Below are 20,726 nucleotides of genomic sequence, written 5' to 3' on the forward strand. Positions count from 1 at the left end.
TGGGGTTTGATGCTTTCATTATGCTGGAATCAAATGTCAAGTAGGAGGGAAACAGGAGCTCACCTGGAGGAAATACTGGGGTTTCCACCAGCACCAAGCACCACAGGAGCTTTGCTGTGTGTGTTGTTTTTATTCCTGTACCCAGGCACAAAGTCATCCTTTTTCCTTTGGAAGGTGAGGTTTCTGCAGGCTGGCATCTGGATCTCATCAAGGAGGGACCCACCTTGCATTTGGATCCAACTTCAGCTTGCTCAGGCTTCCCAAGGGGTTGCTGAGGTGGGAATGCAGCCAGGAAGGGAGACACTGGGAGCAGCAGAGCCAGGCTGAGCCTCTGACACATCACACATGGGCACAGCTCTGCCAAACCCCCTGAGACTAAAAAATCCTGAGGAAATGATGCACTACCTCTCAAAGACTTCTTCCCTCACAAAGATGATGGATTTCACGTTAAAAAACTCATTTTCATAGAACCATAGAATGGGTTGGGTGGGAAGGGACCTTCCAGCTCCTCCAGTTCCAACCCTGGATGTGCAGGGACCCCTCCCACAGCCCAGGTTGCTCCAAGCCCCATCCAAGCTGGGCTGAGACACTGCCAGGGATGGGGCAGCCACAGCTTCCTTGGGCAACCTGGGACAGGGGCTCAGCACCCTCAAATTCAAGAATTTCTTCCTAATACTTACTGTAAATCTCTCCTCTTTCAGCTTGAAACCTCTCCCCCTCATCCAATCCCTCCATGCTCTTGTTCAAAGTCCCTTCCTAACCTGTTCCAGGCTCTCCCCACTCTCAAATTCAAGAATTTCTTTCCCATGTCCAGCCTCAATCTCCCCTGTTGCAGCTGGAAACCCTTCCCCCTCATCCCATCCCTCCAGGCCCTTGTCCCAAGTCCCTCCCCAGCTTTCCAGGAACCCCTTCAGGCACTGGAAGATGCTCCAAGGGCTCCCCAGAACCTTCTCTTCTCCAGGCTGAACAATTCCAACTCTCTCCCCCTGGCTCCAGAGCTGCTCCAACCCTCTGAGCATCTTTGTGTCCTCCTCTGGACTTTGCTCCAACACCTCCATCTCCTTCTGGTATTGGAGACTTCCAGGGAGGGGACATCCACAGCTTCCCAGGGCAACATTTTCCATCCTCCAAGTGTTTAATTTGCTTTTTCCTCCCAGCAGAATGGACTCCAGGAGACACCCAGAACCCAGTTGCTTCTCAGCTTGGTCACCACCCCTGCCAGCAGCTCACAGACTCAAAAATTATTTTAAACCAAGTAACCAGTGATCTTCCCAGTGTCTCCAGGAAGGCAGCTGAGTTTCCAAAGCACAGGAATGCTGGAATTCAGCACTGGCTCTGAAACCTGGGTGCTGCCCAAATGTTATGAAGCCAAATGTTTTCTTATTTAAAGTGAAATTCCTATTTACAATCACTGTTTACTTACTAGCTAATAACAGGGCTGGATCTTTACACTGATTTAAAACCCAGCAGCCACCCACAAAGTTTACAAACAGTTTTCTGGGTGGTTCCTGCTTCTGTGAGCTCTTCTTCTGCCCAAAGTGGTGGTAGGTTGTAAGAAGATGAAAGGAAACAAAACAAAACAAAACAAAACAACCCAACTCCAATGTTTTGAAAAATATAAATATTGTTATCTGTTTCTCACATACCTATGGTGGCTCTAGATGGAAAAAGGCAGAGTTTTGTTTATATACTGTTCCAGTCTTAATTAAGCCAAAGCTTTAGACCTCCAGCTTGCACAAGATGAAGATAAAAAAAAAACTGCTGGGGAAGCCATGGAAATGAAAATCAGCAAGAACGCATCACAGAGCTGTTCCCAGAAAGAAAAGAATCTGTAAGATTCATATATATCTATATATCTATATCTATTTAAGATTCATATATATCTATATATCTATAAGATGTTCATTTACATCCCACAAAGACGCTGCTTAAAACTCTTTCAAAATAATTTCTAAAAGCACTGAGGTAAAAAAAGCAAAGACAGAAATCCAGCAAAGCTGCTCAGATGTGTCCCCTGAAATATATTGGTTTATGAATCACAGAATCATAGAAGTTTGAATCATAGAATCATAAGTTTTCTACAGGAAAGTAGAGGATGCAACCTAGATTTATTTGAGAATAACAAAATGTATCAACCCAAAGAATCACAGAATCATAGAATCAGATAGGTTGGAAGGGACCTCAGAGATCATCAAGTCCAACCCTTGAACCACCGTTGCAGTTACTAGACCATGGCACTGAGTGCCACATCCAGGCTCTTTGGAAATAGCTCCAGGCACGGAGAATCCACCCCTTCCCTGGGCAGCCCATTCCAATGCCTGATCACCCTCTCCAGAAAGAAATTCTTTCCAATCTCCAACCTAAACCTCCCCTGGCACAACTTGAGACCATGGCCTCTTGTCTTGCTGAGAGTTGCCTGGGAAAAGAGACCAACCCCCCCTGGCTCCAACCTCCTTTCAGGGAGTTGCAGAGAGTGATGAGCTCTCCCCTGAGCCTCCTCTTCTCCAGCCTCAACACCCCCAGCTCCCTCAGCCTCTCCTCACAGCATCTCTGCTGGATCCCTTCACCAGCCCACTTGCCTCCTTTGGACCTGCTCCAGCACCTCAAGCTCCTTCCTGAGCTGAGGGGCCCAGAACTGGACATAGGACTCAAGCTGTGGCCTCCCCAGAGCTGAGCACAGGGGCAGAATCCCTTCCCTGGACCTGCTGGCCACGCTCTTCCTCAGCCAGCCCAGGATGCCATTGGCCTTCTTGGCCACCTGGGCACACTGCTGCCTCCTCCTCAGCTTCCTGCCAATCCCAGCTCCCTTTCTCCCACTCTGTGCCCAGCCTGCAGCTCCCCAGGGGGTTCTTGTCTTGAACCTCATCCCATTGGGATCAGCCCAACTCTCCAGTCTCTCCAGGTCCCTCTGCAGAGCCCTCCTGCCTTCCAGCTGATCCACACTCCCCCCCAGCTTGGGGTCATCTGGGAATTTGCTGATGATGGACTCAATCCCCTCATCTAAATCCTCACTCAAGATATTAAACAGCACTGGGCCCAACACTGATCCCTGGGGGACACCACTAGTGACCGGCCGCCATTTTGATGCAGCCCCGTTCAGCACCACTCTCTGGGCCCGGCCCTCCAGCCAGTTCCTAACCCAGCACAGAGTGCTCCTGGCTGATCCATGGGCTGACAGCTTTTTCAGGAGGATGCTGTGGGAGACGGTGTTAAGGTCAGTTTTGAAAGGGGTTTCTTGAAAGCAGAGTTGCTTTGTTTTCCATGATTTTTCAGGATGAAGAACAAGACATGACCCCTGAAGTCAGGATTAATTCCAGAATAACTCTGGAATCCAAAATTATTAATTTAGACAAAGGTGATACTCATGAGCATGTTCAGACATTAAAATCAGATTAAATTCTGGTTACAAGTAGACTTAAATGAACTTTTGTAAGAAGTATTTTATTCCACTGCACTATTTTTCTAGTGGCAGGAAGAAAATCATTAAGCATGTTGGACAATCTCAGCTGGTGATTTATTTTAGTTAAGGAGAAAGCAACATGGAAAGGTTTTTTGGCTAAACATTTAGGAAAAGTTTTTTTTTCCCCCCACTTATAAACATTTTTCTTTAAATTCTAAACTTTCTAATCAAAAAAGGTATAAAACTGAATTGATTCTTGTCATGGAAAACAATATCTGATTTAAATTTAGTGCCACCAGAACTATTTGCACAGTGACAGGCAGAAGTAACTATGAGTACAGTAAAAAACAAGTACTGGAATGCCAAAAATTTCTGAAAACCCAAAGTAAACCCTTCCCTGCAAATGAATTTTAAATCACAGTCCAGTGCTACTGAAGTTGGGAGGCAAGAGCAAATAACCCAGGAAGATCAACTTTCACTGCCTTCTTGGCATGAAAGATTCTTGGGGTGGAAAGTCAGCTATTCCAAAAACACCCCAATAAAAAGGAAAAGAAGAAAGAAAAAAGAAAAAAGAAAGAAAAAAGAAAAAAAAGGAAAAAAGAAAAACCCCACCACATCCTACACCACTAATTTACAATTTTGATCCCTGAGGAACAAACCTTGTGTGTTGCTCAGCCTTGGAAGGAGAATTTTATTATAAATTATATTATTATAAATAATAATAATAATAAAAAATATAAAAACCAGGTAAGAAAGATATTTCTTTGTGTTTTTTTCTGCTCTAGCCTGTGTTACCTTTGTCTTCTCTACAGCCATAAAAAATTCCACTTGCTACCAGAAGCTCAAAGCAACTGCAGCAACTCCTGCAGCAACCTCAACCCATCAGACCCTGTGAATTCACCTGGCCAGGACCAAAAAAAACCCCAAACCCAACACTTTTTCTGCCCCAGCTAGGGAACTAGCTAATAAATTGCATTTTTTTTTCAACACAACCTTGAGTGGTTTGAAGTGGGAGGTTGGGTGGGAAGTTTCTACCCATATTCCAGTAGGGTTTGTTCATTTATATGCTAAATATTCTGCATGGAGTTCAATCAAAGGAGACTGGAAGGGGTGAAGCAAGCAGGAAATGAAAGACTTGATACAGATAAAATGTCTCCAGAGTGAATGCCAAGGTTAAGAAAACAGAGGTGAAATATTTAATGGAGCAAAGCCCACCTGCTGAGCTCCAGCCCAACTGGCAGGCTGGTTTTTCCCAAATTCAAGCATATAAAAACATTAAAGACTCCTAAACAGAGAAAGTTGGTGGTGAGGAAAGGGATGAGAGCAGAAGAGAAGGAGTGAAGCCTTCTGTAGGGTTTAAGAAGTTGTTCCCAGAACAACTGAATGGAAATTACCCAGAAGAAGAAAATAAATGGATAGAAAATGAGTGTATGCAAAGCTTAATTAATAACACATCCCTGCAGTCCTGGTGATGAGTATTGGTTCTTAATGCACTGAAAGATGATGCATACATTGAATTGTCAAGAGATAAAGTAAGACATAAGCAGAAGCTGGGCTAAAAAACCCTTGAAATAAAAAATAAAACCTTAACCTGACTGACTGTGAACTGACACCACATCTAAACCATGTTCTTAAGGACTGAGCTGGGTTTTTTGTATGATCCACCTTTCAAAAGACAAAAAAGAAAATCTACAAAAGAAGAAATATTAATGTGCTTGTAGCCCAGACTAATCCCTGATTAGATCTGAGACATTTTACTGCCTGGAGTCCTCCAGCAATGATTCCTCATCTCATTTAAAGTCATGATGATAATTATTTGTAGGATGTTTTCAGAATGACTTATCCCTTTGTTTCCATACAGAAGGATATTTAGTCTTTACAGTACATAAGGATCTGTAAGATTTATATATTGAGAAAACATAACATTTCAGTTGACTCCATCCTTCCAGGCATCTTTGTGACTGCATTTCATCCTTCGCTTCAAAACATCTCCCTGTTTGTTCCTGCTCCTTCATCCCACAAAATTCCTCTGCTAAATGTCCACTAATTAAAAAATTATCCTTTATTATTCTGGTGAACACATACAACCCAGCCTTCTAAAGAATTCCTTCCTCGTTGTTCACACCAGAACAGGCAAGTCTGTATAAAATAAAATACTCTGTGAAGTATTTAAGGAAGATCTGAGCATGCCACATGCTCCCCAGATGTCTCACTTAGGGCAAGACCTTGAGAAATATCAGGAAGAAGTGATTCAAGCTTAAAAAAAAAACAACAAACCTCTCAAGGATTTTTGCAACCCCTCCATCAGAAAGACTGGAAGTTCAGATAGAGCTGATCAAGGGCTTGGACATTTTTCTACCACCAAAACACAGCTTCAGGGCTGATGTTCTCAGCACCAACATCCTCAGCTCTGCAGATGTCCTCACTGAACTGCTCAAAATGTTCAGCATTCCTGAGCTGTGGATGCTGATGGCATTTTTCCAGGCAGGTCCTCATTTGACTTAGCTGGAAAGACTTCACAGCTCCCAGAGATCTCCTGCCCAGAAAGCAATCTGGTTGCTCAGCTCTCCTGTTGCATGTTTTCCTGAGCAAAGGCAGCAAGTGACATCTTACAAATTCTAATTTTATATAGATATTTTTTTTTTTTTTTTGGAGTGGGGGATTGGTAGCCTTCTTCCCTGTCATTTCTTTTTAGTGGTGCATGTGGAATTGAGCTTTTTCCACATCCCTTATAAGCAGAGAATCATAGAATCATAGAACTGGCTGGGTTGGAAGGGACCTCAGAGATCATCAAGTCCAACCCTTGATCCACTCCCCCCGTGGTTCCCAGCCCATGGCACTCAGTGCCACATCCAGGCTCTTTGGAAATAGCTCCAGACACGGAGAATCCACCCCTTCCCTGGGCAGCCCATTCCAATGCCTGATCACCCTCTCCAGAAAGAAATTCTTTCCAATCTCCAACCTAAACCTCCCCTGGCACAACTTGAGACCATGGCCTCTTGTCTTGCTGAGAGTTGCCTGGGAAAAGAGACCAACCCCCCCTGGCTCCAACCTCCTTTCAGGGAGTTGCAGAGAGTGATGAGCTCTCCCCTGAGCCTCCTCTTCTCCAGCCTCAACACCCCCAGCTCCCTCAGCCTCTCCTCACAGCATCTCTGCTGGATCCCTTCACCAGCCCACTTGCCTCCTTTGGACCTGCTCCAGCACCTCAAGCTCCTTCCTGAGGGGCTGAGGGGCCCAGAACTGGACACAGGACTCAAGCTGTGGCCTCCCCAGAGCTGAGCACAGGGGCAGAATCCCTTCCCTGGACCTGCTGGCCATGCTCTTCCTCAGCCAGCCCAGGATGCCATTGGCCTTCTTGGCCACCTGGGCACACTGCTGCCTCCTCTTCAGCTTCCTGCCAATCCCAGCTCCCTTTCTCCCACTCTGTGCCCAGCCTGGAGCTCCCCATGGGGTTCTTGTCTTGAACCTCATCCCATTGGGATCAGCCCAACTCTCCAGTCTCTCCAGGTCCCTCTGCAGAGCCCTCCTGCCTTCCAGTTGGTCCACACTTCCTCCCAGCTTGGTGTCATCTGTGAATTTGCTGATGATGGACTCAATCCCCTCATCTAACTCCTCACTCAAGATATTAAACAGCACTGGGCCCAACACTGATCCCTGGGGGACACCACTAGTGACCGGCCGCCATTTTGATGCAGCCCCGTTCAGCACCACTCTCTGGGCCCGGCCCTCCAGCCAGTTCCTAACCCAGCACAGAGTGCTCCTGTCCAAGCACTCTTACTCTGAATGACAGCACTCTTGCAGCTGGAGAGGTTCAATCTGCAAGAAGACACAAATACAGAGTTGCTACATCTGCCTGAGATGCAGGAGGACCACAAAAGCATCCAATGAATAGATTAAATCCTAAGACAGAACAGAAGCCCAGCCAGCAAACACAACTCTTCTTAGAGCCCAGTAATCATTATTCATAGCTAAATATAAGGGGAGGAAGAAAACAGCCCTCCACTTAAGGATTAAAAATGGACCTAAGCTTCTGAACTAATCAAAGAGCACAATAATGAGTCTTAATCAAATCTTATCTGGTACAAATTCTCTCTTGGGAGTTGTAGACATCCTAATGATGACACAAAACACATCCCCCTGTAATGAAGTGGAAATGGGATTAATCACTGTGCAGGGCCCAAGCCCTTCCCTGAGCACAGACCTGAGCACAAATGGGAAATCTCCCATCAGCACTGAGATAAATTATTTCAGCCTTGGGACTCACACCAGGCATTGGAGTTTCTAGTCTGATAAAAATAAGAGTGGAGGAAGAAGAATTCATGTAACCCAGCCTCAGGGTCCAGAATCCTGGAAGAAGGATTATAACAACCAAGGAAATAAGCTTTGAGTTTTGTTTCGTTTAATTTCTTCTACACACAATAATTTTTTGTCTCCAACAGTTGAAAGATAAATCAGATTTATCCAACTGGCTGGACTCACAGCCATTCCTTACTGGTGTCACAAAAACCACAGAGTTCTCATGGTTGGAGAAGACCTCTAAGATCACCACCTCCAATGGTCAACAACTCCTCATCAATAAAAGAAATAAAATATATTTATCAATATCTGCATCACCATGCACATACCTGGGGGTGAGAATGTCCTCAAGTGCCTCATCTGGATGGTTTTTAAATACTTCCTCTTCTCCAAACTGAACATTCCCAATTCCCTCAGCCTCAGAGCCTGTGCAATCTTTCTCCTTCCACTTTCCAAGCTCTTTTTCACAAAAAAATTGAGTCCCAGCTCCTTGTCCCAAGCACAGTGCAGGAGTCCAGGAAAAAAGGGAATTCTACATCTTTTCTACAGCCTAAATCCATGCCTGGATATTTTGCCACAAGTAGCATCCCCCTACCCAACAAGCATCAATTCCAGCTTAATCAATTCCACTGAAATATGCAGGAATGATGCAAATATTTGATTTTTACACACTGGAAAGAATTATAACTGCCTTAGAAAGGAATAAAAATATTACTCAGAGCTTACATAGTTTTTTCCTTCTATGGTTCCTACGTGTGCAAAAAACCTCTCATGTCTTATTAATGGTCTTGAAATTACTTACTGGTGCCACTTCCTAGAATCCTAGAATCATAGAATTGTCTGGGTTGGAAGGGACCTCAGAGATCATCAAGTCCAACCCTTGATCCACTCCCCCCGTGGTTCCCAGCCCATGGCACTCAGTGCCACATCCAGGCTCTTTAGAAATAGCTCCAGACACGGAGAATCCACCCCTTCCCTGGGCAGCCCATTCCAATGCCTGATCACCCTCTCCAGAAAGAAATGCTTTCCAATCTCCAACCTAAACCTCCCCTGGCACAACTTGAGACCATGGCCTCTTGTCTTGCTGAGAGTTGCCTGGGAAAAGAGACCAACCCCCCCCTGGCTCCAACCTCCTTTCAGGGAGTTGCAGAGAGTGAGGAGCTCTCCCCTGAGCCTCCTCTTCTCCAGCCTCAACACCCCCAGCTCCCTCAGCCTCTCCTCACAGCATCTCTGCTGGATCCCTTCCCCAGCCCACTTGCCTCCTTTGGACCTGCTCCAGCACCTCAAGCTCCTTCCTCAGCTGAGGGGCCCAGAACTGGACACAGGACTTAAAAAAATGGGGATTAAAAAAGGTTGAAACTTCATGTACGTCAGGAAAAGTAAATCCCTAAGTAAAGTACATTCCTAAATAAAAGGTGACAATAATACTGAGTTCATGAAGCAGAGTGGTTTAGAAAATGTTCTGTACCAGAAATAACTTCTCTGGCAAGACACAAAGGTCACAAACACAAAGGGGTCTACACATGTCCCATTCAAAAACTCAGAGACAACTGCATGGCTCTGAATTAAATGGTTCCAATCTTGTGCCAAAAGGAAGAAAATCAGTGAAAATAGCACTGTTTGGTGTTTACAAGGGTGCACAGATATCACTCTGCAGTTGCTCCTCACCAGAGCAGAGACCTACATCCTATTTTTTCCCCCTTTTCTGCTCTTCAGAATCATTTTCCTGGCTGTGCTCTTCTTGCCCGGTGTGTTTCCGGATGGAGCTCCATCCCTCCTGCTGCTTTTGGAAAAGATTGCTGCCTTCTAGAGCACTCTGCAGGGTTTAGTTGAGATTTCATATATATTTTTTTCTAAAATATGTATATATATATATATTAAAATATATAATAAAATATAACATATCTAATATAATGTATATATAAATCAAAACATTATTGTCAATTATTCTCTCCTTAGAGTCACACGTTATCTCTTTGTTCAGATTCCAGATTTAATTCATAGAATCCCAGACTGGTTTGGGTTGGAAGGGACCTTCCAACCCCCTCCAGTTCCAACCCCTGCATGGGCAGGGACCCCTCCCACAGCCCAGGTTGCTCCAAGCCCCATCCAACCTGGGCTGAGACACTGCCAGGGATGGGGCAGCCACAGCTTCCTTGGGAAATCCACTCCAGGGTTTCACCACCCTCACCCCAAAGAATTTCTCCCTCCCATCTCCTCTCCATCTCCCCTCTTGCAGCTGGAAACCCTTCCCCTTCATCCCATCCCTCCAGGCCCTTGTCCAAAGTCCCTCCCCAGCTTTCCTGGAGCCCCTTCAGGCACTGGAAGATGCTCCAAGGGCTCCCCAGGACCTTCTCCTTCTCCTTCTCCTTCTCCTTCTCCTTCTCCTTCTCCTTCTCCTTCTCCTTCTCCTTCTCCTTCTCCTTCTCCTTCTCCTTCTCCTTCTCCTTCTCCTTCTCCTTCTCCTTCTCCTTCTCCTTCTCCTTCTCCTTCTCCTTCTCCTTCTCCTTCGCCTTCGCCTTCGCCTTCTCCTTCGCCTTCTCCTTCCCCTTCCTCTTCCCCTTTCTTCCTCTTCCTCTCCTCTCTTCCTCTCCTCCAGTCTGAACACCCCCAACTCTCTCAACCTCTTCCAGGCTCTCCCCACCCTCAAATTCCAGAATTTCTTCCCCATCTCCAACCTCAATCTCCCCTTTCTCTCCAACTTTTAACCCAGTTCCCTTCTCCTCTCCCTACCCCCCATGTCCAAAGCCCTCCCCCAGCTTTCTTGGAGCCCCTTCAGATATTGGAAGGTTGCTCTGAGCTCCCCTGGGAGCCTCCTCTTCTCCAGGCTGAACAACCCCAATCCCTCAGCCTGGCTTCCCAGGGAGGTGCTCAGCCCTCTGAGCATTTCAGCGGCTCCTCTGGACACCTTCCAGGAGCTCTGTGTCCTTCTGATGCTGGGGACTCCAGAACTGGACACAGGACTCCAGGTGGGGTCTCAGCAGAGCAGAGCAGAGGGGGAGAATCCCCTCCCTCAATGCTCTCTGGGCTTCTGCTGATGCCCCCAGGACCTGGGGGTTTCTGGGCTCATCTTCAGCTTCTGCTCCACCACCACCCCCAAATCCTTCTCCTCAGGCCTTCTCTCCATCTTTTCTCCTCCATCCTTTCTCCTCCCAACCTCTCTTATCCATGGGATTCCTCCATCCAGGTGCAGAACCTTGCACTTGGCCTTGTGAACTTCTTAAGACTTGCAAGCACTTCAGTTCCAGACCAATTTAATTTGCAGTTTTTATACTATTTTTGTGGAAGAATCTTCTTTTCTACAACTTCTTATCCTGATTTCATTTCTTTCTGCTGATGCTTTTACCATTCTCATGCTCTCTGATCTTGCATATTTAATCATTAACTATACAGACACTGAGGTGCTTTGGAGTATAGACTGTTTGAAACAGTTACTCAAAAGAAAAGGCAATTGCATTTTAAAAACTTCTTTCTTTAAAATAACTTTCTGTTAAGAAAGCATATCCAGGATTTTTTTAAAAAAGAGAGCCCAACATTTACTATACCACTGGGAGGAATATTTTTACTTGGCATTTTCTAACCTCTTGAACTGTAAATCACATTCCTAATTACCACAGGTACTCTAAAATATCTAGTGATATGAGAAGCACTTAACTGAAACAATTACATTTGCTCTGCAGTTTTAATTAAGCAACCCACTCAGCTGAAAACTAATAGATTAGTTCCTGTTACTTGCAACAGGTTTTTTTGAATCACTGGCCATGAAATGTGAACTTTTCCCAACCCAACACTGGCAGTCAAGTATGAAGATGGTTTATCTTTTCCTGAGCCTTTCTCTACAGCTTTCATACCTTTTGAAAAGTATCTCAAAAGTAGAAGGAGATAGAAAGATTATTTCACAGAATTTCTTTGATTGGAAGAGACCTTCAAGGTCATCCACTCCAACTGCTGGTAGCTCCTTCAAGCAGAAGGAAAGCAATAAACTTGGGATTGTTTTTCCTCTATTTAAGACAAAGCCCCAAAATATAGAGATTCTTGACCTGTGCCAAACAGTGGAAAATGCAGCAAGTTTAATCACTCTTCACCAGGAGCTTTTCTAATATTATTCTTCCAATCTCAAGTCTTTCATTAGAATCATATAATCATAGAATTGGCTGGGTCGGAAGGGACCTCTGAGATCATCGAGTCCAACCCTTGAACCACCGTTGCGGTTGCTAGACCATGGCACTCAGTGCCACATCCAGGCTCTTTGGAAATAGCTCCAGACACGGAGAATCCACCCCTTCCCTGGGCAGCCCATTCCAATGCCTGATCACCCTCTCCAGAAAGAAATTCTTTCTAATATCCAACCTAAACCTCCCCTGGCACAACTTAAGACCATGCCCTCTTGTCTTGTTGAAAGTCATTTGGCGAAAGAGCCCACCCCCCCCCTGGCTCCAACCTCCTTTCAGGGAGTTGCAGAGAGTGATGAGGTCTCCCCTGAGCCACCTCTTCTTTAGGCTGAACAGCCCCAGCTCTCTCAGCCTCTCCTCATAGCGTCTGTGCTCGAGTCCCTTCACCAGCCTGGTTGCCCTCCTTTGGACCTGCTCCAGGACCTCGATATCTTTCCTGAACTGAGGGGCCCAGAACTGGACACAGGACTCAAGCTGTGGCCTCCCCAGAGCTGAGCACAGGGCCAGAATCCCTTCCCTGGACCTGCTGGCCACGCTCTTCCTCAGACAGCCCAGGATGCCATTGGCCTTCTTGGCCACCTGGCCACACTGCTGCCTCCTCTTCAGCTTCCTGCCAATCCAGACTCCCAGGTCCCTTTCTGCCTGGCTGCTCTCAGCCACTCTGTCCCCTGCCTGTAGCGCTGCATGGGGTTGTTGTGGCCAAAGTGCAGGACCCGGCACTTGGCCATGTTGAACCTCATCTCATTGGGATCATCCCAACTCTCCAGTCTCTCCAGGTCCCTCTGCAGAGCCCTCCTGCCTTCCAGCTGATCCACACTCCCCCCCAGCTTGGGGTCATCTGGGAATTTGCTGATGATGGACTCAATCCCCTCCTCTAAATCCTCCCTCAAGATATTAAACAGCACTGGGCCCAACACTGATCCCTGGGGGACACCACTAGTGACCGGCCGCCATTTTGATGCAGCCCCGTTCAGCACCACTCTCTGGGCCCGGCCCTCCAGCCAGTTCCTAACCCAGCACAGGGTGAATTAAGTGATTTGAGAATTAAGTGATTTGAGAATTATGAAATAAAATCAGCATCGTAAAATTCCCTGATTTTTTTGTTTTATGCAAAAACCTTACATTTCCACACACACACACAAATATTCAATAACTGTCACATAAATCCTTTGGTGGTAAGAAGCTGAAGAGACCAAAATAATTCCCATCTCACCTCAGCCTTACGAATGCTCTCTCTGGCTTCATCTATTTTCTGCTCCAGCTCTGCTCGGGTTTGCTCAGACATCACAGGCCCATGGCATTCCAGCTCTTCAAGTGTCTGTCAGGAAAAAGAAAACACAGCCCAGATGGGGTAAATGCTAGCATGTCATCTACATGATAAATATTTATGACAAGTCAGTGAAATTATTGTTTGATTAGATGCTGGCTTGACAGACAATAACCCTTTCCAGGAAAAAAAATGCAATGACCAAGTCAAAAGACCATGTGAAAACATGGGATTTCACATGGAAATTCTCCTTAGGGGACTTTTGCAACATCTTCATGAAAACATGATGTTGTGGTAGGAATCAACTCGTTGTTGGGATTTAGGATCACAGAATGGTTTGGGTTGGAAAGGACCTTAAAGACCATCCAGTTCCAACCCTCCTGCCATGGGCAGGGACACCTCTCATCCAGACAAGGATGCTCAAGGTCTCATCCAACCTGACCCTGATGACCTCCAGGCATCAACAGCTTCTCTGGACAATCTGTTCCACAGTCTCAGCACCCTCATACTGAAGACCTTTCTAAGATTCAGTCTAAACCTCTTCTCCTTCAGTGTAAAACCATCTCCCCTTGTCCTGTTGCTGGACACTGGTATCAAAAGTCCCTCTGCAGCCTTCCTGGAGGTTCCCATCAGGTATTGGAAGGTGGGAAGTCCCCCAAAATCTCCTCTTCCTCAGGCTGAACATTCCCAGCTCTCTCAGCCTCTCCTTGGAGCAGAGGTGCTCAGTTTTCTGGTTCTCCTCTGGACTTGTTCCAACAGATCTGTGTCCTTCTATGTCCACAGAACTGGACACAGCATCCCCTGAGTGGGATGGCTCAAATCTGTAAATATTGAAGTGGATCTAGAAGTCAGATCTCCCCTTTCCTGGTCAGCAAGCTCATGAAATATCAGAGATCTGTAGTTCAGACACCATCCTTTTAATCTGAATTAGTCTATGCAAGTTATGAAACATGTTTTTAGGCAGAAGTCAACACAAGAAGTCAGCTGCAGTCACAACACTCTCTGAACAAGAGCATAAGAGCTTTGCTGTAGAGTTTTAAGGAACCTGTTGACCCAAGGGACATTCAAATACAGCCCTGGGTTCTTCTGTGTTGAGCCACATGTTTAGAAATAAATTTATCACTACACACTTGGTTTGGTGTGAAGACACAAAACATTAAATTCTTCACCTAAGATTTAATGTGGGTGACTTGTGGGTTTTCCTGGTCTTGAAAAGGCTTTAGGATTCCAAATGGGGAGTTTAGATTTTTTTTCTATAGGTAATATAAACATGATAGAACGGAGAGAAGAGGATCCCTGAAACTTCAGCTTGACCAGAGGGATGCTACATAGGACAGAGTTAGGTCTGTAAGTTTTCTACAGGAAAGTAGAGGATGCAACCTAGATTTATTTGAGAATAACAAAATGTATCAACCCAAAGAATCACAGAATCATAGAATCAGATAGGTTGGAAGGGACATCAGAGATCATCAAGTCCAACCCTTGAACCACCGTTGCAGTTACTAGACCATGGCACTGAGTGCCACATCCAGGCTCTTTGGAAATAGCTCCAGACACGGAGAATCCACCCCTTCCCTGGGCAGCCCATTCCAATGCCTGATCACCCTCTCCACAAAGAAATTCTTTCCAATCTCCAACCTAAACCTCCCCTGGCACAACTGCAGACCGTGGCCTCTTGTCTTGCTGAGAGTTGCCTGGGAAAAGAGAGCAACCCCCCCTGGCTCCAACCTCCTTTCAGGGAGTTGCAGAGAGTGATGAGGTCTCCCCTGAGCCTCCTCTTCTCCAGCCTCAACACCCCCAGCTCCCTCAGCCTCTCCTCACAGCATCTCTGCTGGATCCCTTCCCCAGCCCACTTGCCTCCTTTGGACCTGCTCCAGCACCTCAAGCTCCTTCCTGAGGGGCTGAGGGGCCCAGAACTGGACACAGGACTCAAGCTGTGGCCTCCCCAGAGCTGAGCACAGGGGCAGAATCCCTTCCCTGGACCTGCTGGCCACGCTCTTCCTCAGCCAGCCCAGGATGCCATTGGCCTTCTTGGCCACCTGGGCACACTGCTGCCTCCTCTTCAGCTTCCTGGCAATCCAGACTCCCAGGTCCCTTTCTGCCTGGCTGCTTTCAGCCACTCTGTGCCCAGCCTGGAGCTCCCCATGGAGTTGTTGTGGCCAAAGTGCAGGACCCGGCACTTGGCCGTGTTGAACCTCATGGTTCTGAGGAGCTGCTAACCTGGCACTTTGTGTCTATTGCACTAAGAAAAACCAAGAGGAAAATGACAGCTTGCCCAGAGGGCTAAGAGGACAAAAATAATTCCTTTAAGCTTGCAGCACCTCTTCTTTTCAGGAAATGAGGACCTGCAGCAAAGAAGTTGTGTGAGTGGATGTTTTCTGAACCTACCCTCTGGCTGTGGATGATGTTTTTGTGCTCACGAGCCACCCGGGTTGCCCATTTCCGAGCCTCCTTGTTGAGGCTGTGCTCCTCAGTGGTCCCAGTTTCTGATTCCAGTTGTCGGCTCTGGAAGAGAAAAAAACCAGGAGAATGAGTCCTGACCTAGACCTTGGGAGGCTACACCTGGAGAGATGGTGATATTTAGGTACAGGATGACTTGAGGTGACATTTGTCACCTTGTTTTCAGACAAAACAAGAAAGACTGGGGAAAAATAATAATGCTCTTCCTTTGGGATTTTGGGATGGTCCCATCACCTGGAAAGCCAACTAGAATTGGAGCCCTGGAACAAGGTGCCCAGGGAGGTTGTGGAGTCTCCTTCTCTGGGGACATTCAAACCCTCCCTGGATGTGTCCCTGTGTCACCTGCTGGAGGTGACCCTGCTCTGGCAGGGGGGTTGCACTCAATGATCTTTTGAGGTCCCTTCCAACCTGTCCTGGTTTGGGGCAGGATAAAGGGGATTTTCTGCCTTGGACTTTTGCTTCCAGCTGAGTCTCTTGTAAGCAGCTGCACTGCTGAAATGAACAGCAAGTTTCTCAGGCAGTGGCTGCTGCTGGGACTGATCCCACCCCATGGTTAGAGTTCCAGCTGGAGCCTGGGCTGCAGAACCAGGGACACTGCTCAGCTCTGAGGAACATTTTGCCCTCCAAAAGGAGAAAAGGAGTCAAGAGGTCCCACCTGGAACCCTCCTTTGGGGACGAAGGGACAAGAGAGATGCCAGAATTGAGCAAACAGAGGATTCCATCCCATCCACCTCATCCTCAGGATAAATTGGAGGGATCTCCAAGGTCAAAGCCCTTCCTGCTTCCCCTTCTTCCCCTCTCCCTCTTTGCTTGGGCATCCTGGGAGGATCCCATCCATTCCTCTGCCTCTGCTCCTGATCCATCCCAGCCTGAATCTGTGTGTTCCTGCCTCCAGCTCCCAACTGCTGCTGACTCCAGGATTCCAGCCTGGATTTTCCCAGGGCTGCCCTGCAGCCTTGGTGGTGATGTGAGAGTTATTGGGGGAAAGGGGGGAGGAACCTGGGATCCATTTTCCTGTGTATTTGTGTAGATTTAGTAATTTTTCATATTTATCATTCCTGTTTCATTCAAGCTGTGTAGTTCAGTTCCCAACCCATCAGCCTCTCTCCCTTATTCCCTCTCCTTTCTTTATCAGGGAGGGGGATTAATAGGGAGCAGCTATTAATTGGTTTAATTGCCAGGCCAGTGTTAAACTGTGACAGTGGCATTTTGCCTTCATCCCCCTATTTTTTTTTCCCTCTATATTTGTCTATATTCAGTAATATTTCCTATTTATCATTCCTGTTTCCTTCAAGCTGTGTAGTTTAGTTCCCAACCCATCAGTCTCTCTCCCTTATTCTCTCTCCTTTCTTCATCAGGGAGGAGAGGGGGATTAATAGAGAGCAGCTGTTAATTGGTTTAATTGCCAGGAAAGTGTTAAACCTTGACACAACCCCCCACTTTCTGTGATTCTGTGAACTATGAAAGGAAATCTGAGTTCACAAGGAGTCAGAGCTCAACTGCTCCAGGAAGATCAGCCCCAGACACAGTTCTAGCAGGATGCAAGATTTTCATGATGCCTGAAACTGAAACCACTGTTGCACCCCTGGACTCTCTCCAAGAGATAAGGCCTAACAAGGAAGTCACCTGATTTCTAAAAAATGCATTGTAAGAAGCAAAGATGAAAGGTAAATCTGATGCAACTGGCCATCCAGGTTCACTATTTGTCACTTCTGATCAAAGCACAGTGCCAGCTTTTACAACAGCACAGCAATTCCTGACCAGCAACTCAAATTCCAAAATTAAAACTTCCCCAAAGAGGACAGTGACAGGACACAGGGTAATGGTTTTAAACTGAAAGAGGTTTAGGTTAAATATCAGGATGAAATCCTTCACCAGGAGGGCAATAAAGATACTGGAATAGGTTGCCAAGGGAGGATGTGGCTGCCCCATCCCTGGAGGTGTTGAAGGAAAGGTTGGATGAAGCCTTGAGCAACCTGGTCCAGTGGGAAATGTCCCTGGCCATGAAGGGGGCTTGGATCATGATGATCTTTAAGGTCCCTTCTAAGCCAAACCATTCCATGATTTCAAATGGTGGGTTTTTTAATATCATTTCATCATATATCTGCTTTTATTGTGTCAATAACCAAAAACATTTAATTCCACCCCCCTCAAGAAATGCCATTTAAAGAAAGGTGTAGTTCTCCAGTGCCTACACAGTGAACAGAAGCCATCTGCAACTCTGCAGTCAGACTTTCTATTATTTAATTACTTAAATAATTCCTAATCTTTCTGAAAAAATAAAATAAATTATGTCTCCTCCCTGGAATTGTTGAAGGGAGAGGTTGGATGGGCCTTGGAGCAACCTGGGCTGTGGGAGGGGTTCCTGCCCATGCAGGGGTTGGAATTGGTAATTCTGAAGGTCCTTTCCAACCCAAACCATTCTAGGATTCATCTGTGGGTATTCTGGACACATTTATGGCACACATCCTGCATAAGGATAAGTAACTTAATAATGATTCAGTTGGAGAAGGTCCAAGAACGAGCCATGAAGATGATGAAGAGGCTGCAGCATCCTCCACTGAAAAGAGACTGAGAGAGCTGGGACTGGTTCAGTCTGGAGAAAACTCAGAGGGATCTCATCAATATTCCTAAATATGGGAAGGGAGGGTTCAAAATGGTGCCAGGCTCTTCCCAGTGGAAGCCAGAGGCAGGACACAACCTGAAACCCAGGAGGTTCCCTCTGAACATCCTGGGATGCTTTTTTTCCTCTACAGGTGACCAGGTTGCCCAAAGAGGTTGTGGGGTCTCCATCCTTGCAGATATCCAAAAGCCACCTGGGCAAGGTCCTGGGCAACTGAATCTGGACCTGGGTGACTTCCAGATGTCCCTTCCAACCTCAATCAGTCTGTGATTCTACGATGATGAATTTCTGAGACAATCTTCTGCTCTTTCCATCAGTAAAAATAGCTCTGGGGAAGACATTCTGTTCACCCCACCTGCCCAGGGTGGACTTTTGGTATAACAGAAAAGATTCTTACAACCTAAATTTAGTGATTTCTCTAATTTAAATTAATTAATGTTCCAAAAGGGATTCTCAGGAACAATTCCTTTTCCTGAAGAACTTATTAACTCATTCACACCTCCCTACCCAAACAGTCACACCCTGTATTTATTTTTATTCCTAAATCCTCCTTGGGTTGCCAAAAACCTTGCACAACTGTTGAGATCAACCAGAAAAAAAAATAAAACTACCACAAAGGAGAGAGGGTGCTCAATGCTGCTCAAAACAGAGGCTGCATCCAGGTGTGAAAGGAAAGATGGGGCCATGAATTTCTTGCTCTCACTCTCTGTCTCAAGAGAGAGGATTTTTCTACATCAGGTGTAGCTTGAAACCCAAGAAGATCCCAGAAGGATGCAGAAATTCAAGGTGAGCTAGCAGGAAAATGGGAAGAGAGCAGAAGACAGGGAGGTATTTTCCTGGAATCACGGAATTTTCAGGTTTGGAAGGGACCTTCCAGCTCCTCCAGTTCCAACCCCTGCATGGGCAGGGACCCCTCCCACAGCCCAGGTTGCTCCAAGCCCCATCCAACCTGTCCTCAAAAACTTCCAGGGATGGGGAATCTTCCACCACCTCTCTGGACAACCTGTGCCAGGCTCTCACCACCCTCCAGGTGAAGAACTTCTTCCTAACTTCCAATCTCCATCTCCCCTCCTCCAGTTTGAATCCATTCCCCATGTCCTATCCCTCCCTGACATCCTCACAAGTCCCTCCCCAGCTTTCTTGGAGCCCCTTCAGATCTCTGAAGGTTGCTCTGAGCTCTCCTTGGAGCCTTTTCCTCTCCAGACTGAACAACCCCAACTCTCTCAGTGTCCTCACTCCAGAGCTGCTCCAACCCTCTGAGCATCATTTTCAGGCTTGGTGAGAAGCCTCCAGCTGCTGCAGGATCTGAGCTGGTCTTTAGCAGATATTTTAGTAGACAAAGTGGTAAGATCTGTGCCAAAGAAGGGAAGTAATTTTAATACCAGTTGTAAGTACAGACAGGAGCAAAGATATTGCTACTGGGAAGCAAACCAAAGTGATTTTGCAAGCATGATTTTTATGCCTTTAGATTACACTGCTCCCATGGGAGAGGTAATAATACCAACTTATGCTAACATCCTATCAGAGGATTTAATTGAAAATGAGGCAAAAATTGGTTCAGCTCCTGATTTTGTTCAGCTAAGCTCCTTTTCATCAAAATTGAATCTGGCTTTTATTCTTATTCATCCCTGTACTACAAGGGAGCTGGGGGTAGGGGATGCAAGGGTTGTCAAAGAGATGATTTTCAGCAGTAAAGGCAAGAGAGGGAAAGAAAGAAACCCCCCTGCACACACACACCCCCCCTCACCACAGGGCTCTGAAATGCTTCAGGTGACTCTTGGGTCACTTTCTGCATCTTTTTCATGCTGCTGTTACTTCAGCCAAGAAGCTTCCAGGGCTTCAGCTTGTCAGGAAAGAAGGACAGACCAGTTTGGGTTGGATGGGACCTTCAAGATCAACTGGTTCTGACCCATTGCCATGGGCAGGGACCCCTCCCACAGCCCAGGTTGCTCCAAGCCCCATCCAACCTGGGCTGAGACACTGCCAGGGATGGGGCAGCCACAGCTTCCTTGGGCAACCTGGCACAGGGGCTCAGCACCCTCACATCAAAGAATTACTTCCTAAAATCTCACCTAAATCTCCTCTCTTCCAGTTTAAATCCATTGCCTGTTATCCCATCACTCCATGTCCTTGTCCCAAATCCCTCCCCAGCTTTCCTGGAGCCCCTTCAGGCACTGGAAGATGCTCCAAGGGCTCCCTGGATCCTTCTCTTCTCCAGGCTGAACACCCCCAACTCTCTCCCCCTGGCTCCAGAGCTGCTCCAACCCTCCGAGCATCTCTATGGCCTCCTCTGGACTTGCTCTAACACCTCCATCTCCTTCCTGTGTTGGGGACCCCAGAATGCCTGAATTTATGCATTAGAAGGCATCAAAAGAGGGACAGAAGGTTGCTGGCATCCCTATGCTGCTCACAGAGAAGGAACTAAACCCCCAAGAGGCTTTTACAATCCAGTATAAGACAACAAGATATTTTAGCTCCAAACCAGAAACCAACATATCCATGAAGTTC

The 20,726-nt window shown here is 46.6% G+C and overlaps 1 protein-coding gene across 1 annotated transcript in view; it reads right to left on the reverse strand.

The window, feature by feature from the left end:
• Positions 1-20,726, reverse strand: part of FCHSD2 (FCH and double SH3 domains 2) — a 226,197-nt gene that overhangs the window by 23,646 nt on the left and 181,825 nt on the right. Inside the window, exons 11-12 of the mRNA XM_030460209.1 lie at positions 15,524-15,640; positions 13,082-13,186 (exon numbers count right to left, since the gene is read on the reverse strand). Of these exons, the coding sequence (XP_030316069.1) occupies positions 13,082-13,186; positions 15,524-15,640 (222 nt within the window). The remainder of the gene's footprint in view (positions 1-13,081; positions 13,187-15,523; positions 15,641-20,726) is intronic.

The sequence above is a fragment of the Calypte anna genome, chromosome 1 (genome assembly GCF_003957555.1).
Source record: "Calypte anna isolate BGI_N300 chromosome 1, bCalAnn1_v1.p, whole genome shotgun sequence".
NCBI classification, from domain to species: domain Eukaryota; kingdom Metazoa; phylum Chordata; class Aves; order Apodiformes; family Trochilidae; genus Calypte; species Calypte anna.